At 36.8% G+C, this 22,233-nt stretch overlaps 1 protein-coding gene across 3 annotated transcripts in view; it reads left to right on the forward strand.

The window, feature by feature from the left end:
- Nucleotides 1-22,233, forward strand: part of INPP4B (inositol polyphosphate-4-phosphatase type II B) — a 300,152-nt gene that overhangs the window by 217,898 nt on the left and 60,021 nt on the right. For all 3 annotated transcript variants that reach the window (XM_082758698.1, XM_082758699.1, XM_082758700.1), the window contains 3 exons: nt 6,043-6,220; nt 11,316-11,528; nt 16,961-17,105. In XM_082758698.1, coding sequence (XP_082614824.1) covers nt 6,043-6,220; nt 11,316-11,528; nt 16,961-17,105 — 536 coding nt within the window. The remainder of the gene's footprint in view (nt 1-6,042; nt 6,221-11,315; nt 11,529-16,960; nt 17,106-22,233) is intronic.

Raw genomic sequence — 22,233 nt, forward strand, 5'->3', positions numbered from 1 at the left:
TGTTTCATTGGAGTTTATCAGAGGAATGTGTAATAAGTGTATCTGTTTGAAGATGTGTGGCATGTTTTCCATTACATGGAATGTAGATGTTTGTGGAGACCAAAGAGGGGAAGTTTTAAAAAATATTTATTAAAAACGCAGTATTTTTATATAACTTTCTTTTGCTTATTCCCAAGCAAGTAATACTAAAAAATAAAAATCAATTGAAAAACATGGTCTTGAGTAAGAGATGGAAAAAGTTAGCCATATATGGTTAACTTAGCCATACATGTATATGATCTGAAGTGAGGCACACTGCTTTACAACCCATTTATAATCTTTACAGTTCTTTATCTGCAGAAAAGTGGCAAATAAACTGCCTCAGCACTACAAACATCAAGCATGTCTGTAAGGTATGACTGTGTTGTGCTTGTCCCTGTAGTAGCTAGCAGTGAACTTCACAAGAACTTCATAAGTAAGAGAAAAGATGCTTTTCTTAATTGTTTAGGCATGGCACCATTTAAATAACTGAAATGTGCTGACTGAAGTATGTCAAACCATTGCAGTGTAATGCAATTAATTATCTGTGTATGAAATACATGTATTCTGTTTTTTTCTTTTTTTTTTTTTTTCTCTCATGATACGATATTGGTTCTTATTACTTATGTTCTTCCTTATTTGTATCTAAAAGAGAAAGTTGTTCAGATTTAGTCTTCTCTTGGCCTGCCAGTATAGATTACTTCTCCATCCAGGAAATGAAAGGGCTCATCTTCTCATCAATCTAGATGGCACAGCAAATCTTTATTTGTAGAGTTTAGTTGTGCAGGCAGGCATTCTGTGAGTTATACCCATATTATGCCTCACTGTTTTAAGTGTTCATAAGTCACTTTCAAGTTACTCTAATAGTTTTATTTTCTTAAACTTTGTAATTATAAACATTTTAACGCTCAAGTACTAGTCATCAGGAAAAACAGAGGTGTCCCAGAAGCTGCACTAGCTTTTGTGATTCACTATTTTTTTTTATACAATTTCTAGCAGGTTCTTTAAAAAGCAGGTTCTTGAAAAGGAATCCCGCTTTAAATTAGAGCAAACTTAAAGCTAAGAGTAGTGGAAGGTTGATTTTTTTGTTTGTTTGTTTGTTGGGGGTACCATCATTATTTGATTTGAGTATGAATTCTCTGAAAGGCCCCGTTTTTGTTTAATAAGGCCTAGATCTTTGGTCAAGGTGTGAGGTATGCTTCTTCATTAGCATAGTTATTAACAGAGGTTTTATTAAAAGTGAGATCTTCAGGGTTCCTACACCTGATTTTCACAACCTTCACCCATTCCTATTGTGTGAGAAATCTGAAATGGTACTGTTTCACAGGAAAGCATAGACATGTTGAAACAATAATGATTTGTGTTTGATCTAATTGGAACCTTAGTTCTGCAGGGAGATCACAGACTGTTAGGCGCAGTACTTTTCACAGAGACGTCCTTTGCTCACTTTCTCTCTTTTCATGTGTGCATGCATGTCCATAATTATATATAAATATATGAGAAAGAGACAGACTTCATGGAAATGAATGTTTTTTGACACACCAGAAAATCAATGTTTATGGTTGTTGGAAGTTTTACTGAGAAACTGCCACAGTTTGTGTGCTATTCATTGATATAAAAATCTCATCACAGTATTTTTCAGCCGCTAGGCTCTCTAGACAAAATTGCCTGAAGCTTTTCTTTAAACAAGCCTGAAAGAAAGGTTACCAGGACTGGCAAAGAAAAGGAAGAAGGGGTTTAGAGGTGCTTCACATACAAAGATTAGAAAGGATTGTCCTTTGGAGAGCAAGACACTATTTATTTCTTCTATGTGGGCTGCAGGAGTGATGAGAAGTCGTTCCATGACTTTGCCAGTCTTTCTCTGTGTAATGAAAGAGGAGGGCAGCACTTCTACTTTTTAAACAATGTGGGGGTATACGCTGTTTTCCTGGTGTAATGTACATCAGGCTGCCAGGAAATGGTTAAACTGAAAGGTGTCATTTACCCTCAGTTTTGTGGTAAGGCATGAAAGTTTTTGTCTTCTGCTAAGAACCTTGCTCAGTTACCCTGGATGAGCTTCTCTTCTATGTTAAAGGTTACTTGCATCTTTCTACCAATGTGAAGATACCCAAATATTAGTTTGAACAACTACAGAAGGCTTTCCATAGGCATTCAAACTTCCTGGACTGAGTCTTCCTAGGAAGACTCTTTGCCACTATGGTATCCGTTCTAACTAGGTCAATGTAGTGCATCTTGACTTTTGTTTTCAATACAACTCATGTCCCATTGCCAGTTGAAGATATTGGTGTAGTGTTTCTCCAAGAGTCAGATAGAATTTGAATTGGGAGGCAACAGAAGAACATCAACAGAAGCTCTATGCATACAACCTTGATCATCACTTCAAGATGAGGATTCAGACTTAATAAGTAAAGACGAATTAGATAGAACCAGTAAAATATCATCATTTTCCTTAGTATTCAAAACAAATTTCAAGGGAATCTTAGAGAAATTACAAAAATCCATTGAAAAATCTGATCTCTCCTATTTTCCAAATCTCAGCCCTGATCACATAGCTTGCTTTTATTTCCTGATACGGTGAATTGTCCTGTTTTTTATGTGATCAGTTGAGTTTTGATCAAAACTTTCCACTTCATACAGGTTACAAGAGATCCTTTAAAAACAAGCCACTGTGCTGGTAGTTTCACTAGCATACATAAGCTCAAGATTACCTGGGAGGGGGGTTTTGTTTTTTTTTTGTTCCTTAACTGTATTCTGGATATTGATGTCTGCAGTTTTTACTGTGAAAAATCTAAGGTCAAATGTTCATTGTTAAAAAGATTTTAACCCAGTCCCAGATGGTGACAATTTAACTCAGCCACACAAATGACTTAGTTAACAGCAGGAGTAGAGTTACTCTGAGTGTCATTAAAAAATTAGATGTTTAGCATATTGCAGTATTTATTCTCAGGCAAAAACTTTGTTAACTTAAAGTTAAAATTGCAGATTTAGTCAATATAGTCTTTATCCAATTACATAATATTGTTATTAAAGCAGTTCTAAAGCCTAAATGACTACTGACACTCACGTGGATGTTGGTAATGATGGTGCCAAGATGCAAAAGTCATTTTCTATGCGAAGTGAAACTTCTGAAACTTAACCCAGAAGACATTCAAGAGATACATAATCAATAATATATTCTATTTATCAAGGGTAGTTTTTCATAGTGTTGCTGATTTCCTGCACTGGGCCTACCCATTTTGTCTTTTACCGAATGCAGAAGTTTTCTTCTTACCTGTTATTCCTTTCATCTAGTTTCTACATCAGAACACCTGTAGAAAGTTTCTCTGTATTCTGTGCATCTTCTATGAGCAGCAGCTTCTTTAAAGCGGTATTACTGATGAGTATTACTGATGTACGTTAACTATATGTAGCAGCAAGTTCTAATAGTACTTATTTATAAGGAGGCTCATTTCAGTGAATTGGAAGCATAAATGCCTTTTCATGAATGGTAAGCCACAGAAAATTTCAGACTAAGCTTAGATGCAAAAGTGTTGGGACACATGAATTATAAAACGCCAGATATCCCCCCAGGCATGTTGTATCTGAAAAACAATAGCTCACTTCCTTTGGACTTGTACTGAAGAAACTGAATTTTGGGGTTGTTTTTGTGTTTTCTGGGGTTTGAGGGAAAGGTTAAAATTAGCTAAATCATGAGGCTTGATAGGAAATCTCCTTCTAAAGAAAGAGTAATTCTCTCTTCACAATTTCTTTTATTTAAAAGCTATGACTGACTTTAATAGAATGAGAACTACCCACAGGGTTAGCGTCTCTGTCTGTCTTATAGCATTGTCTGTAGCTTTTCTGCTGCAATATTCACTGAAGCTTAGAGTTGGGAGATAGTGAAAAAGATCTGGGAATTAAGGGCTGAGGGGAATCCCAGAATGGAGTATGTGCATGGTGAGCTTGATAACAAGTGTTAGCCAAATTCAGCCTGCAAAAAGGCTGTTTGATAAAGGGAGGAAGAAGACTGAAGGGGAATTAGAGATTATTCAGTGTTAAGACTGTCTTTGCTACAATTAACATAGACTGTTAATCTTTGTCTGTGCCCTCTCTACTGAGTCTGTCAGCTTGAGAGTTGCAGTAGATGAAGCAATGGATCTAATTTGACTGACAGTGTTGCCACCTCAAAGGCAGAGCTGTGACCATTTCCTCATTTCTTAGAGGGGCAAGATTTTATTTTTTATTTTTTTTCACAATTCATTAGGAGAGATGGTTTCAACAATTCGTTCTGTTGAAATATTCAGAATTCTGCCCTCTGCACTTAGTAGCCAGTACCTCATTTAGTGGGCTCTGAATTGGAGATGTCGTAATTTTGGTGTGGTTGACAGCATGGCAATGCCTCACTGACTCAGATGTCATTCATCCTGACCACTTCTACAAAGAATTATATCTAAAATTGAGGCATTAGTGAAAGAAAATTAGGATGGGATATCGTGTGACTTGGGACAGTAACTCTGCCAAGTACCTAAGCAAGATGCTTAACTTTAAGACTGCTTCAACTTATTCTTATTTGCAAAAAGATTTAAGCCTTTTAGATTTTGTGAGAGTGACTTCATTTGGACTTCTGAATGTGTGTATGTCTTGCATCCAATTAAATTTAATTTCTTATTTGTAGAAAGCTAATGAGTGGGAACTGGAAGAGATAATAAAGAGGAAATGGGAGTGAAAAGATCTGAAAAAAAAAAAAGACTAAAATGAAAAGCAACTATCATTGAAGTTCAAAGAACTGCCTGAGTGTCAAAATTCAGGTCTTGATCTTCAAGTTAAGATATAAAGCTGGGAGGGAGAAGGGCAGAAGAGAGGCAAGGATGAATGAAGGAAAGACACAAGGGGAAAGAGGATATGCATACAGGAGCAGCTGGGGAGTGTGTGCAATGCTCTGTCGTTGTTGATGTTCTAGGAGCTGCTTGGTGACAACTAAATACGTATTAATAATTACATGAGGAAGCCAACTGGGCATTTCATGTACAGGCTTTTGGAACTGCCTGGTAACCGTTTTTTATCCCAGAAGACATTAGGTCATGTCATACCTGTTCCTTGAGCTCTCCATTGAGTGGTTAATCAAGTGAAAGCTGTTGAAAACATGCATAAACTTCATGCTGTGCACAGGGTACAGCGGAGTAAAATAGACTGGGCACCCACGTTTTGTATGCTGCCCTCTTTTTTTTCCTTCCTGTGTTAATGTTACAAGTTAGTCTGAATCTGCAAAACACTTTGGTTTCTCTGAAGGACTGCAGCAGGGCTTTATAAAAGGAAGAATTGTGTGCAGGAGTTCTAAGTGGGAACATGTATGGTACAGCAAAATACTGGAAAGACTGCACAGTGCTTAAAAATCATATTTTGGAATAATGGTATAAAAGGATATTGTATAATTAGTGTTGGGGAAGAGGGGTAAGTTTTCAGAAGGAAAACAAATCATGCAAATAAAGTGCAGTAGTTTGTAAACAGTTAAAATTAGCAGTATGTGCTTGCGTATTTTTGTAGTAATTAACTTCATATTTCCCTTTGATACCACATTTCTCTGTCTCTTCTTGCAAACTAGATGCATTGCTAAACTAGACACATGGCTTTTCTTAGAAATAACTTTATTGGAAATAACGTAGTTATTAATATGAAAGGGGAATTGAGATGGAAAAGTAAAGGAGCCTTTTGTTCTTTGTGATTATTATCTGACCTGGTCAAACCTTTCTTTTCTCCAGAATCACATTCAAAAAAAAAAAAATAAGGAAAATAGATTTTTGTTTATTTTAGTCAAAATTAGGTTGAACAGTATTATCTGGATGTTTGGTGGTGGGCAGTCCATTATTCTCTAATGTTCGGATAAGGACTTGTTTTTACCCTTAAAGGAAGGAGCATTTCTATCATATCAGTCAAGTTTGGGTATCTGTCATTCTTACAACATTAACGTTAATATTTTTAGCACATTAAGCATGGTTAGTAATAGCAGAAATCATTCTGACATTGTCTCTTCCTGTGTTGTTACAGTACTGGATACCAGTGTATTTACTATTCACCTGAAAACACAGCCAAGGCAAAAGAAGTTCTCAGCAACATCAATCATCTACAACCTCTCATATCAAGCCATGCAGACCTGCTGCTTAATTCTGCAAGCCAGCATTCTCCAGACAGCTTGAAGAACTCTTTAAAGATGCTTTCAGAAAAAGTAAGATTCAAATCTTCACTGCAATGGGAAATGGAATAACCAGCAGTCTCTAGCTGCTGTTTTTTTTTTTTTTTCCTGCATAAGTTGCTTTTCATAGCATTAAGAAATGTTATATAAGCTCTGTTAAAATAAGCTTCAAAATGTTGTCATCAGAAAAATAATAATCTTTTTTTTTTGCATTTCTGTAGGCTTTCCATGTAGAAAATTAATGAAATTTATAAGGGTTGTCTTTATTTGAAAGTATAATTAACTTAATTTCATATGTCTTTGTTATCCTCTAGTGGCCACATACTGAGGTTTTTCAAAAATAGGTTATTGTAAGTAAATTGGAGGATATGTGGTAGGATAAACTATTATTTCTCTTTCTGTGATACTTCAAACTACTGCCTATGGGAGGTAGCTCAAGCCAGTGCTTAAGGTTTAGAATAATAGCATGACCAGAAATGGTGATGCAGTTTGGAAGGATAAGTTGGAACCAGGAGGTCTCAAATTTTAATCCTCTTTCTTCTATTATTTCCTTTTGTAGCTGTAGGCACCTCCTCATCTTAGTTTCTTTAGCTCTAAATTAAGGAAGATAATATTTTTCCACCTGTCTCTCAGAGTGATTTTGGAGATTAGCTGAAGTCTGTGAAGTACTTTTAAGCATATGTTATCCTGTGAAAATATTAAGCACTATAGCTATAGCCAGAGGGGTTTAAAAAGTTTCCCATCGCTTCATGGGCCATACCTTCTGTAACGTGATCTCAATATGACTTAATACACTATCAGTAATCATTTCAATATATCTTCAGCTATTGGAAGTTGCAACCCCTATGGTCTGTTGAGCACTATTATCCCAGCAGTACATCATTCAATGTGAGAGTTTCAAATCTCAATACTGAGCTCAGTCACATACTGTGAAGGCATTACGCTGGAGCCACAGGGGGAGACAAATGTTGCTTTCGGTTAAAGATGTGTAAATCCACAGTAACTTTAGAAACAGTCGAGTAGCTGCAAATGTAAGGGATACATAGGAAAGTAGAATTCAGCCTGGAAACAAAAGAGAGGAATATAGTTTCATTTTGTGGCAATTGTAGCCGACCTCTCCATGTAGTACTGAAGGAGAACTTTTTTAGCTGGTCATAGAAAAAATACAGCTGCTCTATTAGGAGTTAGTTCAAAGAAAAATGTATGTGCAGGTATATTCCCATGTTTAGTCTGAGAAGAGGACAAGTGAAAAAGGGGTTGGGATTATTCCTGAGGAGGCTGGTATAGAAGGACAGCTGCTTATAAAGAAGGAATGAGAGCTGGGGAGGAAAGGAAAGACCAAGGAACGACTTCAGGGAAGCACAAGGCTAAGCTTCAAAAACTCCCATTGACCAAACCCACTTGGTGCTACAACTAGATCCCGTATGGTTAACACAAAGCAATATCTCAATATTGGAAGATAACTTATCCATCTATATCACCTGGTAAAGTATGAGAGGCCGGGGCTTAGAAGAGTGTCCCTGATAATTAAGATAGCTTGGCATACTTTTCCGGTTAGAATTACGTGATGCCTACCTGTGTTTTTGAGGCACATCAGATGCTGTCGCTCTTGACCTTTTGTGTACCTTTTACCTGTAAGAAAGAAATGTTCTGTGACTTAACTTGATACACATTGAGAAATTAAACAGATGTTTGAAGAAATTGGGAAAAACAGTTTGGCTGGTGATTAAATTTCTTGAGTTCATTTAAAGGCATATTTTTTTTTAACCTTAAGATGATATTAAAATTCATATGGAGAATGATTCTTTCTAAAATAGTAGGTAGTAGTAAATAAAACTGAGCTATGAAAAATGTGAATTACAGTTAGGGATTTTTGTTGCAAATGGAGGGACTGGTGGCCGCACATGTTGGAAGTGAAAATTAAATAATTCCACTGCTGCTTATTTTCTTATATTGAGCTTATTTTCTCATATTAAGCATGGTTTTACTTCTCTGTATATGATTTGCAATTTACTGTACAGTTTTCCTGAGACTAATCTTTTATCAACATTTTCTGCTAATTGATTAAAGAAGCCTTTAGCTGTCGACAAGTATATCAGCGTTTGCAGCTTGCAGAAGGCTTGATAAATTCATTTTCCAGTTATGCCTATCTTTATTTGCAGAAATACTCTTTAGTCAAGTATCCAAAAGAACTTGCAAAGTTTGCATTTCTTTGTATATACTTGTTTTGTGCCTTCTATAAGATTTTATAAATAGTGATGTTCTGCAAATTTAGCTGTAAGAAACTGTAGTTAAATGTAGATTGTTGTTAAACCAATGGAATCCTTGAATGGAATTTAATTACAGAAGAATTTTAGTCTCTCTGTGAAAAAACGGTGATTCACTTCCATGCCAACTTGCTTTTTTTAAAAATACATTTTCCCTATAACATATTTACATTGAAATTAAATTCAATAAACTTTTCAGATAGTTACTTAATATACATCTCAGTCATAGTGGACTTTTCTGACTTTAAGTTGTCCAATACTTTTAAAACTCAAAGCTTTTTTTTTTGGATTTACCATTCCTCATGTGGAGACCAGATATGATCTCAAGCAAATCTTGAGGGGGAAGAGAGGTACCTCAAACCTCAGCAAAACCATGGTATTGCCATTTGTAAGGACAGATAAATAGTTTGTGCTATTTTAATAGGAATTGCAGAGCAGCTTTGAAGAGAAGCTCTACTGTTACCACAAGAGACAAGACAGCTGTGCAAGTCAAAATTTGTCTCGCCTTTATAGGAAATTTTGATAGGGTTTGGTGGCAATATTACCCAAAGACTGTTTTCTGAGCATGTATCATGTAGAACCTGGAAATGTAGAAAACTGAAATAGTCTTGCAGTGCAGCTCAGGACTGCAGTGAGACAGTTCTGAAGGGCTACAAATAAGAAAACTGTCTCTAAGTACCCTTTCTATCGGGCACTAAGTTAGTAAGAAGGTGGCAGAATGGGTCTGATAAAATTGCCAGAGCTAAGCAGCGTTTCTCAAGCCCAATCACTAAAGAATCTCAAATCAGGTCCAAAAGAAGTCTTAATTAAAATAATAATAATAATGATGACTTAGCTTAGATATTCGTACGTTGTTTTATTGAGCCTTGTGAGTTTTATATGTAGGAAATTCTCAGGCTTTCTCTTTGCAGCCATTAAGGATCAAAATAGTTTTGTTTCTTTTTTTTCCCCAAAACATTATTAAACCTGTAAAGAGCAGACACTTCTTATGCAGGTTCCCAACCTCAGCAGCTGGGTCTTAAAGGAAAACCACGATTCTTTGGAGCATTGCGGTCTAAATGTCAGCTTTTGAGGTGGGTGGTATGGAGGGAAGAAACCATGGAAAGAAATAAGTTGAGCATGAGTGGAGGCTTATAAAAGTGAAGCAAGTGCTAGCAAAAAGCTAAGAACAGAGGGAAGGAGTGCAGAAACTGGGAGAAAGATTTCCAGGAAGCTAGAGGCTGATACTTAGAACTTGGTGGGTGTTATTATGGTATGAAAGGAATGAGAAAGTGTTTCATCAACCTGTGAGCCAAGGCGTCTGACCAGGGAGAGGAGCTAGAGCAGTGTGGGTGGGCTGTGGTGTATTGATGGGGTGTATGCTCACCTGTCTCTGACAGATGAACCCTGATGAGCATTTCTGTGAAATAACCAAAACTGTGACTCTCCCTGGCTATCTGTCTGTGCTGCTTTGCTAGTGGTTGCTGCCATGTGGTGAAAAGGGACATGTGCTTGTGCCTCGTCCTCTGCAGCTCAGCTGTTCTTGTCGGCTGATGAAGTGAACCGGCCAGCAGAGATAGGGCCCCATGTTGTGTGTGACGGGTGTGCATGGCACATGGGTGACAAGAGCAAGTATGGAGAACCAGAGCTCTTTGAAAGGTATATCCTTGAAGGATATAATAGCCCCAAATAAAATAAAGAGTCAGAAAGAACAATCTTCTACCAGGTTAGAAAAAGTTGACACAGCACATCTAGTGGCTTGTAAGGATAAGGTCTATTTCATGCTTTCCTGCATGCCTTCCTTATACTGAGGATAGGGATGTATACCTTGGGAAGTCAGGATTTCCTATGCTCATTGAAGCAAGTCTAATTATGGAGCACTGGCATACTGTTACAAACATGATCTACAGTCCTCAGTTAATTTTTAATCTTTTTTTCTAATCTTTTTCGTATGGGGGCTCCAAAAGCCTTTTGCTGAGATACAGTGGAACTAATAAAATGCTAATTTATATTCTCATCCCTGAATTCATTTGTTTGCAGTATCACGCTTCATATTGTGACTTGACTGTAACTTGAGAATGACTGAAAATATCAGTGGAGAAGTTCATGCAGTTATTTAGAAACAGAGGCTGGAGGTGCTAAAGACCATATGCAGAAAGCAGGGACATAAACATTTTTGCTTTTCTTCTTATGGTAGAAGTAAATAATGCAGGGAGATGGGAGGTTTTTAGAAATAAGGTGATCTTCCATCTGTCACAGTCAACAAGAACTTAAAAATGATAGTGATGGTCAGTTGAGTAACATCCTCGGAGAGCCTGGAAAAATTATTTCAAGGGTTTCATTCTTAAAAAATAAATGAATTAAAGGTGGAAATTGTAGGTACAGGTTGGTACCTACAAGTACCAGAGCTTACACATGGAACACTGCTTTTGCAGATACTTCAGTTTTGTCAGTGTAGTGTGGAGTGTTTTTGTTCAAGGAGATTCTTCTATTTGTTAATGATGTTTTTTTTCTAACACTTGGATATGATTAAGCAGTGGTTGGGTGCTCTTGGAACTGGTCCTTATAGAGGCTTGTCTCTGCAGGCACAATTTAGAGCTCAAATAAAAGAGGATTGTGTGAAAAGGTGATGATCTCTGACAGGTACAGTTCTTTTGTGTTAATCTGTACAACAATGGGATTGTAGAATGCGGTGATGTCCCAAAAAGTCTTGAATTGTTCCTTACTGTTTGCTGGTTTACTTCTTTTTCTGCCCCTTAGGCTGACCTGAAACACAAACATCCCTGCCTCTAAGGGTAATTCAGTGTTGTAATAGCTTTGCTGTTCTATTACATTCTTTGACCTAACCTTGCATTCAGTGTATGTGTGTGTTTTTTCTCTAGACAGAGTTATTTGTGCACGCGTTTAAGGATCAGCTGGTCAGAAGTGCCCTTTTAGCACTATACACAGCCCGACCCGGCTGTGTCCTCAAGAAACCAGCTGTGCCTAGAAGCAGTGCAGAAGAGAGTGATGACCTAAAGCATCAGGATCATCCTTCTCAGATTAAAAGACAGGACTCTATACCCCATCATTCTGAGTATGATGAAGAAGAGTGGGTAAGTAGTCAGAAAACTCTTGGTTGGCATTGAATCCTGAAACCTAAAAACCAACATAAACAAATGCAAGCTCTACCATCCTTGTCACATTTTGTTGGGGAAAAAATGAGTTCAAAACCTTTAAATAGCAATTTTCAGATATATCTTGAGTTACTGGAACTTCAAATATATACATCTTCCTGAAACTAACTTGAAAAGCTTTCCTTAGTAATGCATGCTTCTGCGCAGTGTATAATGGCGAGGATGATGAGAATCTTCTTGCCCAGGCAGGAAAGTAGTTGTACTTTACTATTATTTGAGTTGGTTTTGCTAGCTAGGCAGACTTAAGGAGACTGAAAAGGCATATACTGATTTGTTGTTCTTCTTCTTTTTCCCCCCCCCAAAAAAAACAGTAGTTTAAACATGCATGAGTTAACTCACATAGAAACAACTGTTTTCCCTTAGACCATTTTCTTAGAGGATATCTGAGATTACATAACAGAATGAAATATGGCTTTTAGATTTGAACATTCTTAGCATATTTTACAAAGATCTGTATTACTTGTGGCTGAGCTTTTTGTAAATTAATTGTTTTGGTGGATGTGTTGATTATATGTCTGCTCTGTTATATATACACCCTGTTTTTATTCAAGCTATTTTTATTCAGTTCAGGTTCATATGCTTCACTGTATGCTCATAAAAGTAAAGGATTCTAGCATATTAATCCATATTGTAAATAATTAATATCTTTGAGCTGCAGTACCTACACCTGAACTGTAATTTTTATCCATACCATAAAATAAGGGAAGAAGAATATATTTCTTCTAGAGAAAAGAATTATCTTTAAGCCCATGCATTAAGAAGTCATGAAATTTAAACAATAAATAATTAACTCTTTCTTTTATTTGTCTTCCGACTTCAGAGCCTTGAATCACTTGTTTGTGTTTTCTCTTGAACCTGAGGGTCTAGAGCATTCCTTCTTTCCTTAAAATGATAGCCAAATTGTTTCATTCTAGCTACTGAGACACTCAGAAAAATAAATATCCCAATAGATTTGACAGACGGGAGAATTAGCATTTTTGTGCAAGTTGTATTTTCATTTATTACTTCTGTCATTGCAGAGCAGCTAGCTTTACTCTATTTCATTGGTTTCTTATTGATTTTTTTTTGCCAGATGTTTGCCCCTAATACTACAATACAGAAATGCATCAGTCTGTAGTGATGAATTGATGAATTAGTAAGATTACCTGCTTGGTTAAAATTAAGTGTATCTTTTCTCTATTTTTTTCTGAGTTAAACTGAGTCTGAGTCAGTGTCAAACTTGAGACAGTATAAATCTTGGAGAAATTTTTTTTATTCTAAATTTGAATCATTAGGCTTCCACTGATTTTCAGTTCTTTCTGACAATGGACATAATGGATAATGTGAGTTTTAATGATCAAGCAGTCATTAGTGTGATGGAAATAGTAAGAATGAGTACACGTAACATTAAAAAAAAAAAAACTTTATGTATGCTGAGAGACAACTAATTAAAGAAGCAAATTTTGCTTTCTATGCAGGTTACTATGTTCTCCTTTGCTGATTTTTTTTCCACTGTTATCAAGCACTGGAGTTGCTTTTGGTGATTGAAATTTCAATTTTAGTTTTACCCAGTCTAAATCAATCACATCCAACAACTATTTAGACTGACCCTGTTCCACTCACTTCCGAAGACTGTATAACAAAAGTGAATTCAAGGCAGAGTGTTAAAACAACTTGACAAGATTCCCCCATCCCTGGCATCCAAATTTATCAGTAAGGAATAGCTCCCAGCTTCTTGATTGTGCAGGGGGTGCCCTTTCATTGAGTGAGCAGTTTCCCTAAAAGCCTTCCTCTTCTCCATAGCAATACTGTGTTGCGCCTTTTGCTTTGATATCAAGTACAAATATTGATCCCACTTTAGCTGACAGCAGTATGGATTGAGCTGTTTATATCTGCACAGTATATGTAGGCAGTAGTAAAGCATTGCTGTTGATGGAAATATTTAACTTGGGTATTAGATTGCCTCTGGATAGATACTCTCGTCTTCTCTTGCCAGCTGCTTCTGCTATCCTAGAACCTCCTTGCAGGAGGGAACAAAGCATTTTGTCATGCATAATACAAGAAAAGGTAGGCACATGGACACTTGGAGGTGTTTCTGCTCTATGTTTCTGACTACTTAACTGCTAAGTTACAGAGAACATCAGATGGTGTTTCCAGTAAGTCACGTACAAAATACTGACATGGTTCTGAAATACTGACCCATGTGATATATTCCAAAACACTGTCATATCACAGGAGGGTGTTAGTCATGCACATAAGTTAAAATATTTGCTTTACCTATAAGCATACCTCAAAAGGGCCTGAAGGGTTGTATGTGGCTATGAACCTACATTGCATCTTGAAAGAAGCACAGAATCTCTGTAACAATGGGGGTTGTAGTTGCTCTGTCAGACTTGCCCAAGTAAAGCATGCAGCTGTATTGGTGTATGTGAAAGGGCCAGTTTGGAAGTAGGAGAGGTCAAGGTGCCATTGACTTGTCTCAGTCTGCTTTACCCCAACAAGGGCAAGCCCTGTTGCAGATTTCCATTTTTTCTGTCATTAGTTTGACTTTAGAGCTTAAAGAAGTGATGAGAGTGAGCCAGAAACCTTTTTTCTCTTGATCCTTCACACCACAGTAGTACCACCCAATTAGCCCTATCACAACTGCTGGGAGAACTGGTGTCAGGGGATAAGCATCCCGCTGTGGAGCCTAAGGTCTTGGCACTTCAGTTTATCAAGAAATAACACTTATTTTCTTCTCGTCCCTCACTTCGCACAGATGGCTTATTAGAATATCTACTTGAGAGGCTGTGTGTGTGTTTTGTCCTTTAACCTGACACATGCTGCAAGATGATCACTTGTGACATAGTTCTTAGGCAGGTTGCCACAGAAGGTGTGCTAGGGTTCAGGAAAACATAGGAATATAAAGGGGCAAGAAAGAATGTAAAAGGGATGTATTTCTTCCCATGGAGAATAACAGAAAGCAGTTGTTTTTCGATAATTGGAGGCAGAAGAACATCATGAATGATACACACATCTACTTATTGTGTCTGCCTGTAATGATGGCTTTGAATCCTAAGAACCTTTTATCTGGAGAAAGAGCTCTGGAACAGGCCCTTGCTTCCTGTGTTTCACTTCCTCGTAAGTAAAATGGCCAGATGTAGGATAATAAAAGTGAGCTTTCTGTCAACAGATGTTTATGAATTTTGCTTCTAAACCCTCAGGGAATGGTTGTGTGAATGTTCTATAGACATCATCTTAATGCTGGGTTAGTAGTTAGTTGGCTTACAAAGGGAAGTGTTCTTTCCTAAATGAACAAGAGCTCATATTTGTGTTCCTTGTGCAATAACTCCAGACGCTCATTAAGAACTAAACACTGTCTGTGTTGGGATTGAACTGCTCCAGCAGAGGGAGGAAAGGGAAATAACGTTGCTGCAGCCATGCCGAACAACTTGAGTTCATATAGCTCAGCAACTTCAGTGATGAGAAAAGCTGAAATTCTCTGCCACTCTCCAGTAAAATTTGCAGCTCTTTGAGGCCAGGATTTTTACTTTTTGCAGCACCTCATTGCTCTTCATATAATCATTTTTCCCCAAACTGTTGCTTGTGGGTGGTGGAAATCAATCATTTCTTCCATATTCTGAATGTTTTTAGGAACGTTTGAGGTATGCATAGGATTAAACTGGCGAAGGAATCTGTACCTCTGCATTTTTTTTCGCTTTAAATTGTATCTATGCCTGTGAGTTTCAGGTAGTTGGGTTTAAGGGTTTGTTTCATGTGTATGGGTGCAGATACTTCCAATTACTGCATTAGGTGCTCAGTACTTTAAAAAAAAAAAAAAAAATAGGTTTTTGGATTAAATGCTGTTCTGTGTGAGAGCTACGAGCTTCTTCCTCTCGTAAATCACCAATACCTTTCTCCTGGTGCATGCAAGGCACGCCTTTACCCAGGAAGAGGGACATACCATGCTTGTCCCTGATTTCTACATCCACCTGCAAACCTAGGTGCCCTTACAGCAGCCCAACAAATTCCTTCCAATTCCAGGTTTGGAAAGCTGGAGAAGACGATCTGTGTTGCTGTTACAGATTCTGCAGACCTGTGTCTACCTCAGGGCAGGATGTCTGCTTGTCACAGGGTGTGTGCTCAGGATGAGGGAACAGGGAAAACTGGGATCCCTCAGTCAGGAGAATGGCTTAAGAACTGTGGCATGAAATCGAATGTAAATTTTATGTTAAAAGTTTGCCGTGGTAGCAGTTCTTCTTTGCCCTCACCCAACTTCTAAGTTTACAGGTGTAACCACTTAAATGGAAGTATGGTTTGAGTTTTCAGTTGCATTCCTTGACCTTCTCTCATTCTGTCTTTTTGCAAACTCCATTTTATTCCTCAAGGCCTGATGTGTACATAATGCTTTTGGCTATTATAATGTCAAAAGAAGATCAGAGATTTATCTTTCCATTTTTAACCCTCAAGCAAACTATGGTTACTCTGCATTAGTGTCAGAATGACTCAGTATTAAAGCATGTACATGTAGGGGATTTTAGCTTTGATTACTACTCTTATGTACTGCCTCATTTCTGTTACGGCTTTTCTTTTATTATTTTTATTCCTTTTTCTTACTCAGCCCCACAAGAGTAGGTGCAAGAATGTTGATCTCTACAACATCCAGCCCATGAAGGGGGACCCTTCCTGTGTCTCCGTGCCTCAGTTTTGACTGGGATGGAGATCTGCAGCAGATCTTTCACTCCACATTCTCCCACCCCCCTTTTTTTTCCTCTGATTGTACAGGTTTTCTTCTACTGCTCTATTATTTATGTAATTCTCATATTTATTATAAACTTAGTGAATTAACTCATGGTTGCAGACTGTGTGTGAGGTGCAGGACAAAACTGAATGGTGTTACCTCAAATGTGTTACGACAGCGTAATTTTTACATCTATTTTAGCAGACTAAGATGTGGTAAAATAGAGGATATGTGAAATATCTAGAAGAGGTTGCCAAGTACAATGGCAAAACATGTAGTTGCGCACAAGATTTCATTTAGCAAGGTCTTAAATGTCTATACTATTACTGCATAATGTCAAATAGACAAACTGCTCAGTTCCCCGTGTTTGGACCTAAAACAGATAACTTTGCATGCATATGTAGAGTTTCAAGTACAAGTTTTTTCTGGTATCAAATAAATAAATAAAGTAACACAGTTACAGTTCAAGCATTTAATTTACACTGCAAGAGAGAAGTCCATTAAAAAGCTGTAGAATGAGAAAACCAGTAATATGCTAATACCTAATATTTGTGTAATTTTCACATCTCTGTCTATATTTTAAGATCTTAATAAGAAGCTGATATTGTCTCTATCTTTTGGTAATGTGCAGCAATAATTATGCTCTTTTCAGGACAGGGTGTGGGCCAACGTTGGGAAGAGTTTAAACTGTGTTATTGCCATGGTGGACAGACTGCTTGAAAAAGACAACAGCAGCAAAACTAAAGAAGGTGAAAGCGACCCTTCAGCAGCAGATTGCAAGGTGTTGCATGCAGGTGGTAAGCAACCTTTTTTTTTTTAATCATTGACTAGAGTAAATACAAATAGAAAAAGCCACAGAAAAAAATAAGATAGAGGAGTCAATAGTATCTTTGATGGGAGTGCTGATAGAAAGGTTTTGCACAGCCATAGCCTTGAATGATGGAAGTCTTTATCAAATTGCATCTCAGTTGTGCACTCAAACTGCTTGCTGTGCTCAATTTTTTTGTGCTCCATGAAAACCTTTTGAAACCACAATGTTTTGCTTGGAAAGCTGATGCAGATTGTTTTAGGTTTTTCTTGAATACCGTTTTGAGAAAAAAAAAAGGGATGTACCTTAACTCTTAGGAAACTCGAAGAAAAGTTGAACATTGTATTTGAACATTGTTCTCTTGTAAACCTATCTGCTTTTCTGTGAGATACGGATACATTTTCTCATTTGCTAAAATTAGTTTTAACTTGAATGCAGAAGTTCATCTTTGTCAATACTGAATGCTATGTAGAGTGATTCTATGAGATGGTGCAAAGACAACTTTGCAGCAGGACCTTGGCGCCAAACTTCTGATCTTTTCCTATGGCTACATTCCTCATTAGTCAAGATCCGCATTGGAAGTCTGACAAACGACTTCATAGTGTGAGTGCGTGCTGCAACAAATGAAGCAGCTGTTTGGTGATATCCCAGATGTAAGGAAAGCAGACTTGTGCTATTCATCAATAAATGACCCCCACACCAAAACAAAACACTTTTTATGAAGTTTTACATAACTGGCTCATTAAAAAAAGAAACAAACAAAAATACCTTGTATTTTATCCTATATTTTCCTTTACATTTTCTTTTCCCCATATTGTAATGACTTAATATTATATCAAGGATTCTAATGTTATGCGAATTCTTTCATAATTTTTTTCTCATGTAACAAGAATTTAAGCTTTTTTTTTTCATCCGCATATTGTTCGTGTAGTTCTGTTGTTTTGTGCAATGGATTTTGGTTGTAATCTTGATCTATCAAAGTCAGCATTTCTAACAGTATGAGAGATTTCTTCTGGCATCTTGGAATTCTTATTTTTCAGTGACAGTTATGCTGGACTTGTTTTAAAAGTTTTTGTATGAATAGTCCGGAGACCAGAGTATTTCTCATATTTGCTTTTGTGAGCTTGTCTAATAGGCAACTATCCCTCTGATATTAGAGATACCATCATCTTTGTTGTGTAGTGAAGACTTACATGTACAAAATATCAACACAACTAGTTTTTTTTGGAGAAGTTTTCCATGTTTTTTTCAGACCTTCAGATAAGAAGATTAAAAAAAAAAAAAAAGTGAAATAGTTTTTAGAAATTGAACCAAACCATACTGATTTTGTTTAAAAGAAATAAACTGAATATTTGTTCTTGTGCTTAACTCCCTTCCTTTTCCCATTGTGTTAGCTAGCTTTTCTCTATTACTAGCTAAAATCCAGTATGTCTATTAAAAATGTTTTGCATATAAAGCAGTAGTACACTTTCATCCAAACTTCCCCAATGTTACTACAGTGCAATTGTGTGGGAATTTAGAGTTGCATGTGCTGTTTTTATCTGTATTCCAATTGTTAAAATGTCTTTAAGTTACAACAGAAAATTTGAGACTTTTGTTTTTAACCCAGTCTGGAAAAGTCATGATTTAGGATTATTCTTTGTTTTGGATGTTTGCTCTCCATAAAAACAAGAGATAGACATGTTTAGCAACATGAACATTTACAGTTTTTTCCCTCAATCTGTTCAACCCTCTGCATATCTCCTCTGTTGTCCTGTATAAGCCATAAAATGTGCTTAACCAGAATCATCAGTCTATTTGATTCTTTCACTGTAGTTGAAAAAAAAAATTAAAAAAATAAAGCTTGAATTCTTAGTTCTGATTCAGGCTCACATCCTACACAGGCAAATGAAATAATGATTAGAGCTTTTGGCTCGCAAAATCAAAAAACCCTCAAGTTTCCTTTTAAGTATTATAATAAGTTACCAAATGGAATGAAAAGTACCTGTTAGTAAGCAATAACAATAATTGTAATGGTTAGAAGATTAAAGACATATTTTGTTCAGCTGAGAAGCTGCCTTCTGGAGATGACAGGCCTGTGGTGCTGGGATAGATTCTTCTCTTCGATGTATCCCTCACTTCAGGATCTTCTCTATGACTCTTGAATCAGTGCAAATGCTTCTCTATGAGAGTAGGGTCAGTGTATTTGTTGAGTTGTGCTGAGTGTTCTGCAACACCTGATTGTGTGCATAGTGCAGAAGATTTGTGGGGGAGATGACTGATTTCATGTTCTGCTGTTTGAGGAAAGCATCATATCCTAATGGTGTTTTCATAAGAGCATCATGGCATGACCTTGACAGTTTATAAGAGTTTTGAAGTCATGTAGAAATGAAATTGTTTTAAAATTGTTTTCTTGTGTAGGACTTGCTTAAAAGCTTTTTGAAGGACTATCCAGGGGTGTACCAAACCTGATCGCCTGATAGTTTTCAAAACCATTGCCTTTGGGTCCATAATTTTGCATGCTTAACTTCTGTGTGACAGTGTTTTATTTCTCTCTGCGTCTTTCTCTCAAGTTTGACGTGAACCCCTGAGGATTCATTATGAAGCACCTACATAGAGTTGAGATACTGTTTGAGGCTATAAATTCTGCCTTAATTTCCTCTGTTTCATATTTGAAGCCTGGATGTGTTGGTACATAACTTTTTCTTAGATATGAAGTAATAGCATGCTTTTGCGTGCAGATACGTTTCTAAAATTTAGCATTTTTAATACATAAAATGCATGAAAATCACATAATGAAAAGTTTGCAATATGTTGTGCTTAAATATTTTACCATAATATGAGCATAACCTACTTGAGTAGTACTGCAAGTGTATGGGCACGGATCTTTGCGTCTGAAACTGCTTCAGTGCTGAGGCTGATCCTAAGAAAAGTTGTGCTGCTGTTTGTAAGAAAAATAAGCAATACACATGGATTTGATCAAATCATTGAAAAGTATGCCTTAAAGTATGGGATAAAATGTTTGCTTATATTAGTTGAACCTGCCTGTTACCATGGAAAATTTTTATATACGTATAACAATGAAAAGATTGCGAAGAATGCATCACATTCATTTTAGATGGTAGAAAAAGTTATGACAGCAATTTGATGTTTTTGAGCAATAGCATATTCCTGCTACTACAGATGTTACCATAACCTATATTTAGAGTTTGTGAATATAGGCTTAGAATTGCAATCTCAATGCTGACATTCTATGGTCTTACTCTTTTTCCCAGCATGCTTATATTTATTTTATGGAATCTTTGTAATCTGAAATATTGGTGGCACCATTTTCTTGTACTTATCTTTCAACATGAGTTGTACCTTCCTTAGCATAACTTTTCATGCAGTCTGACCTTTGAGTGTATTCTTAAGACTGAATTTGAGTTATCAGTTACCAAGGTAACATGCCATGGTTTTATCACTTGCAGAATTATGATTTCTCTGCAGGATAAATCAGGAAGAGTAGATGGATTTTAAAGGAAAGGTTTGTTTGTTTTGTTTTGTTTTGTTTTGTTTTTTTACCTTTTTTTAGCTTGAGACTGGCTTGCTTTGGAGAATTACTTGACAACATTGAATTCTCTCTTTACCTTTGCCTTACTGTGTGGGTTTTTTTTGGAGTTGGAATGTGAAAGCCTGTCCTGGAGAATTAGATGCCAATAAAATGCAGAAGTTTGCTCCTAGGCTTATACAGTCCCTGATGGATCTCCACATCTAGCTGTACTGGTACAAGAGGCTACTGTTTCCAGCTGCTCTTTGTAACTCTCTATCAGTATTATCAAACCCAGCTGCTCCTCCACTGGCTGTTTGTGTGAGTACTCCCTAACCTGCTACATCCAAAATCCCACCAAGTTATCTCAAAGAATTTAAACTAACATTGGGGTTGCATATGGATTTTGCCTGAAGTTAATTATGGAGTCATAAGCTATGCTGCTGGGCAGATGAATTGGTCAAGGGTAATCTTCACTGTAGGTAACCAAGATCATTTGGGGAATGGTGCCATGTTTCCTAGCTCAAATGAAGGATATTCATAGCCATATTGCTATGGGTATATGTACTTTTTTTTTTTTTTTTTTTTTTTTTTTTGAGTAATTTTGTACCTGCTGGGATCTCTGTAATTCTAGATTAAACTCTTCTGTCTTTTAGTGCCCTGGGGAATCACATCCATCCAAATGCAATTGCCAATAGAAATGTGAAACAAAACTGTCTAGTTTTGATAGCACCTTCAGGAAGAAGGGCATTTACTTGAAAATGTGATTGAGTTGGGAAGATGTAAAATTCTCCTTCAGTCTGCTCCTTAACTAGGAAACTATATTTTGAGGAAATGAACAGTTCTCAAAAACTTACTCTTCCATTCCTTTTCGTTAGATTTTTCTTATTCTCGTAAAATAGTCTTTGAATCAACTCTGATTCCAAAATTTAATGTACTACTTCTGTTTTTCCACTCTTATTCTTTTCCCTCTCACTCCTGTATCTTCCTTCCTTCTCTTTTTGGTAGGTTGAATAATTGGACTATATGGAGCCCAGAATATAAGATAACCAGTTCAGCAATACTTTCTATCAGTAATTCAGCTACTGACAAGAGCTTTAAAAGTCTTCCTTTCCTTCACCTGTTTAACTGAATGAACAAAGTGTTTTCTGAAGACATCAGAACATCTGGTCGTACAATACTTCCATAGCAAGGTTTATGTTTTGAGTATTTTAGATTAGCTTTAACATTGTCTATTGCTGCTGTCATCTTTTCCTGTTTTCAGTGTGACAGAAGCTGCCGAGACACTAGTATATGTATGATTAGATGGTTTCAACTTTCAGTATTAGTCTGTGTGAAAGTATAGAAAGTCTCAGGTGAATAGAGTAGATAGAGAAATCTACAAGAATTCAAAATCGTTCCCCATGACACTAGAATTATGTGGTCGAAGTAGACTGCTGTGATACTAACTGCAGAAATACCAGGAAGACTTATGCAGGTTTGTGATGTTCTGGTAAGAAATGTGGCAGAATTACACGGAGAAAACCTCATCCCTCCTCATAAAGCATAGCTCTCATTCTTGAGTTAACTGAGCTCAAAGAGCTGGATGGGAAAAGAAAGAAATAGGAAG

Source organism: Aythya marila, assembly GCF_965140915.1.
Source record: "Aythya marila genome assembly, chromosome: 4".
Classification (NCBI taxonomy): Eukaryota; Metazoa; Chordata; class Aves; order Anseriformes; family Anatidae; genus Aythya; species Aythya marila.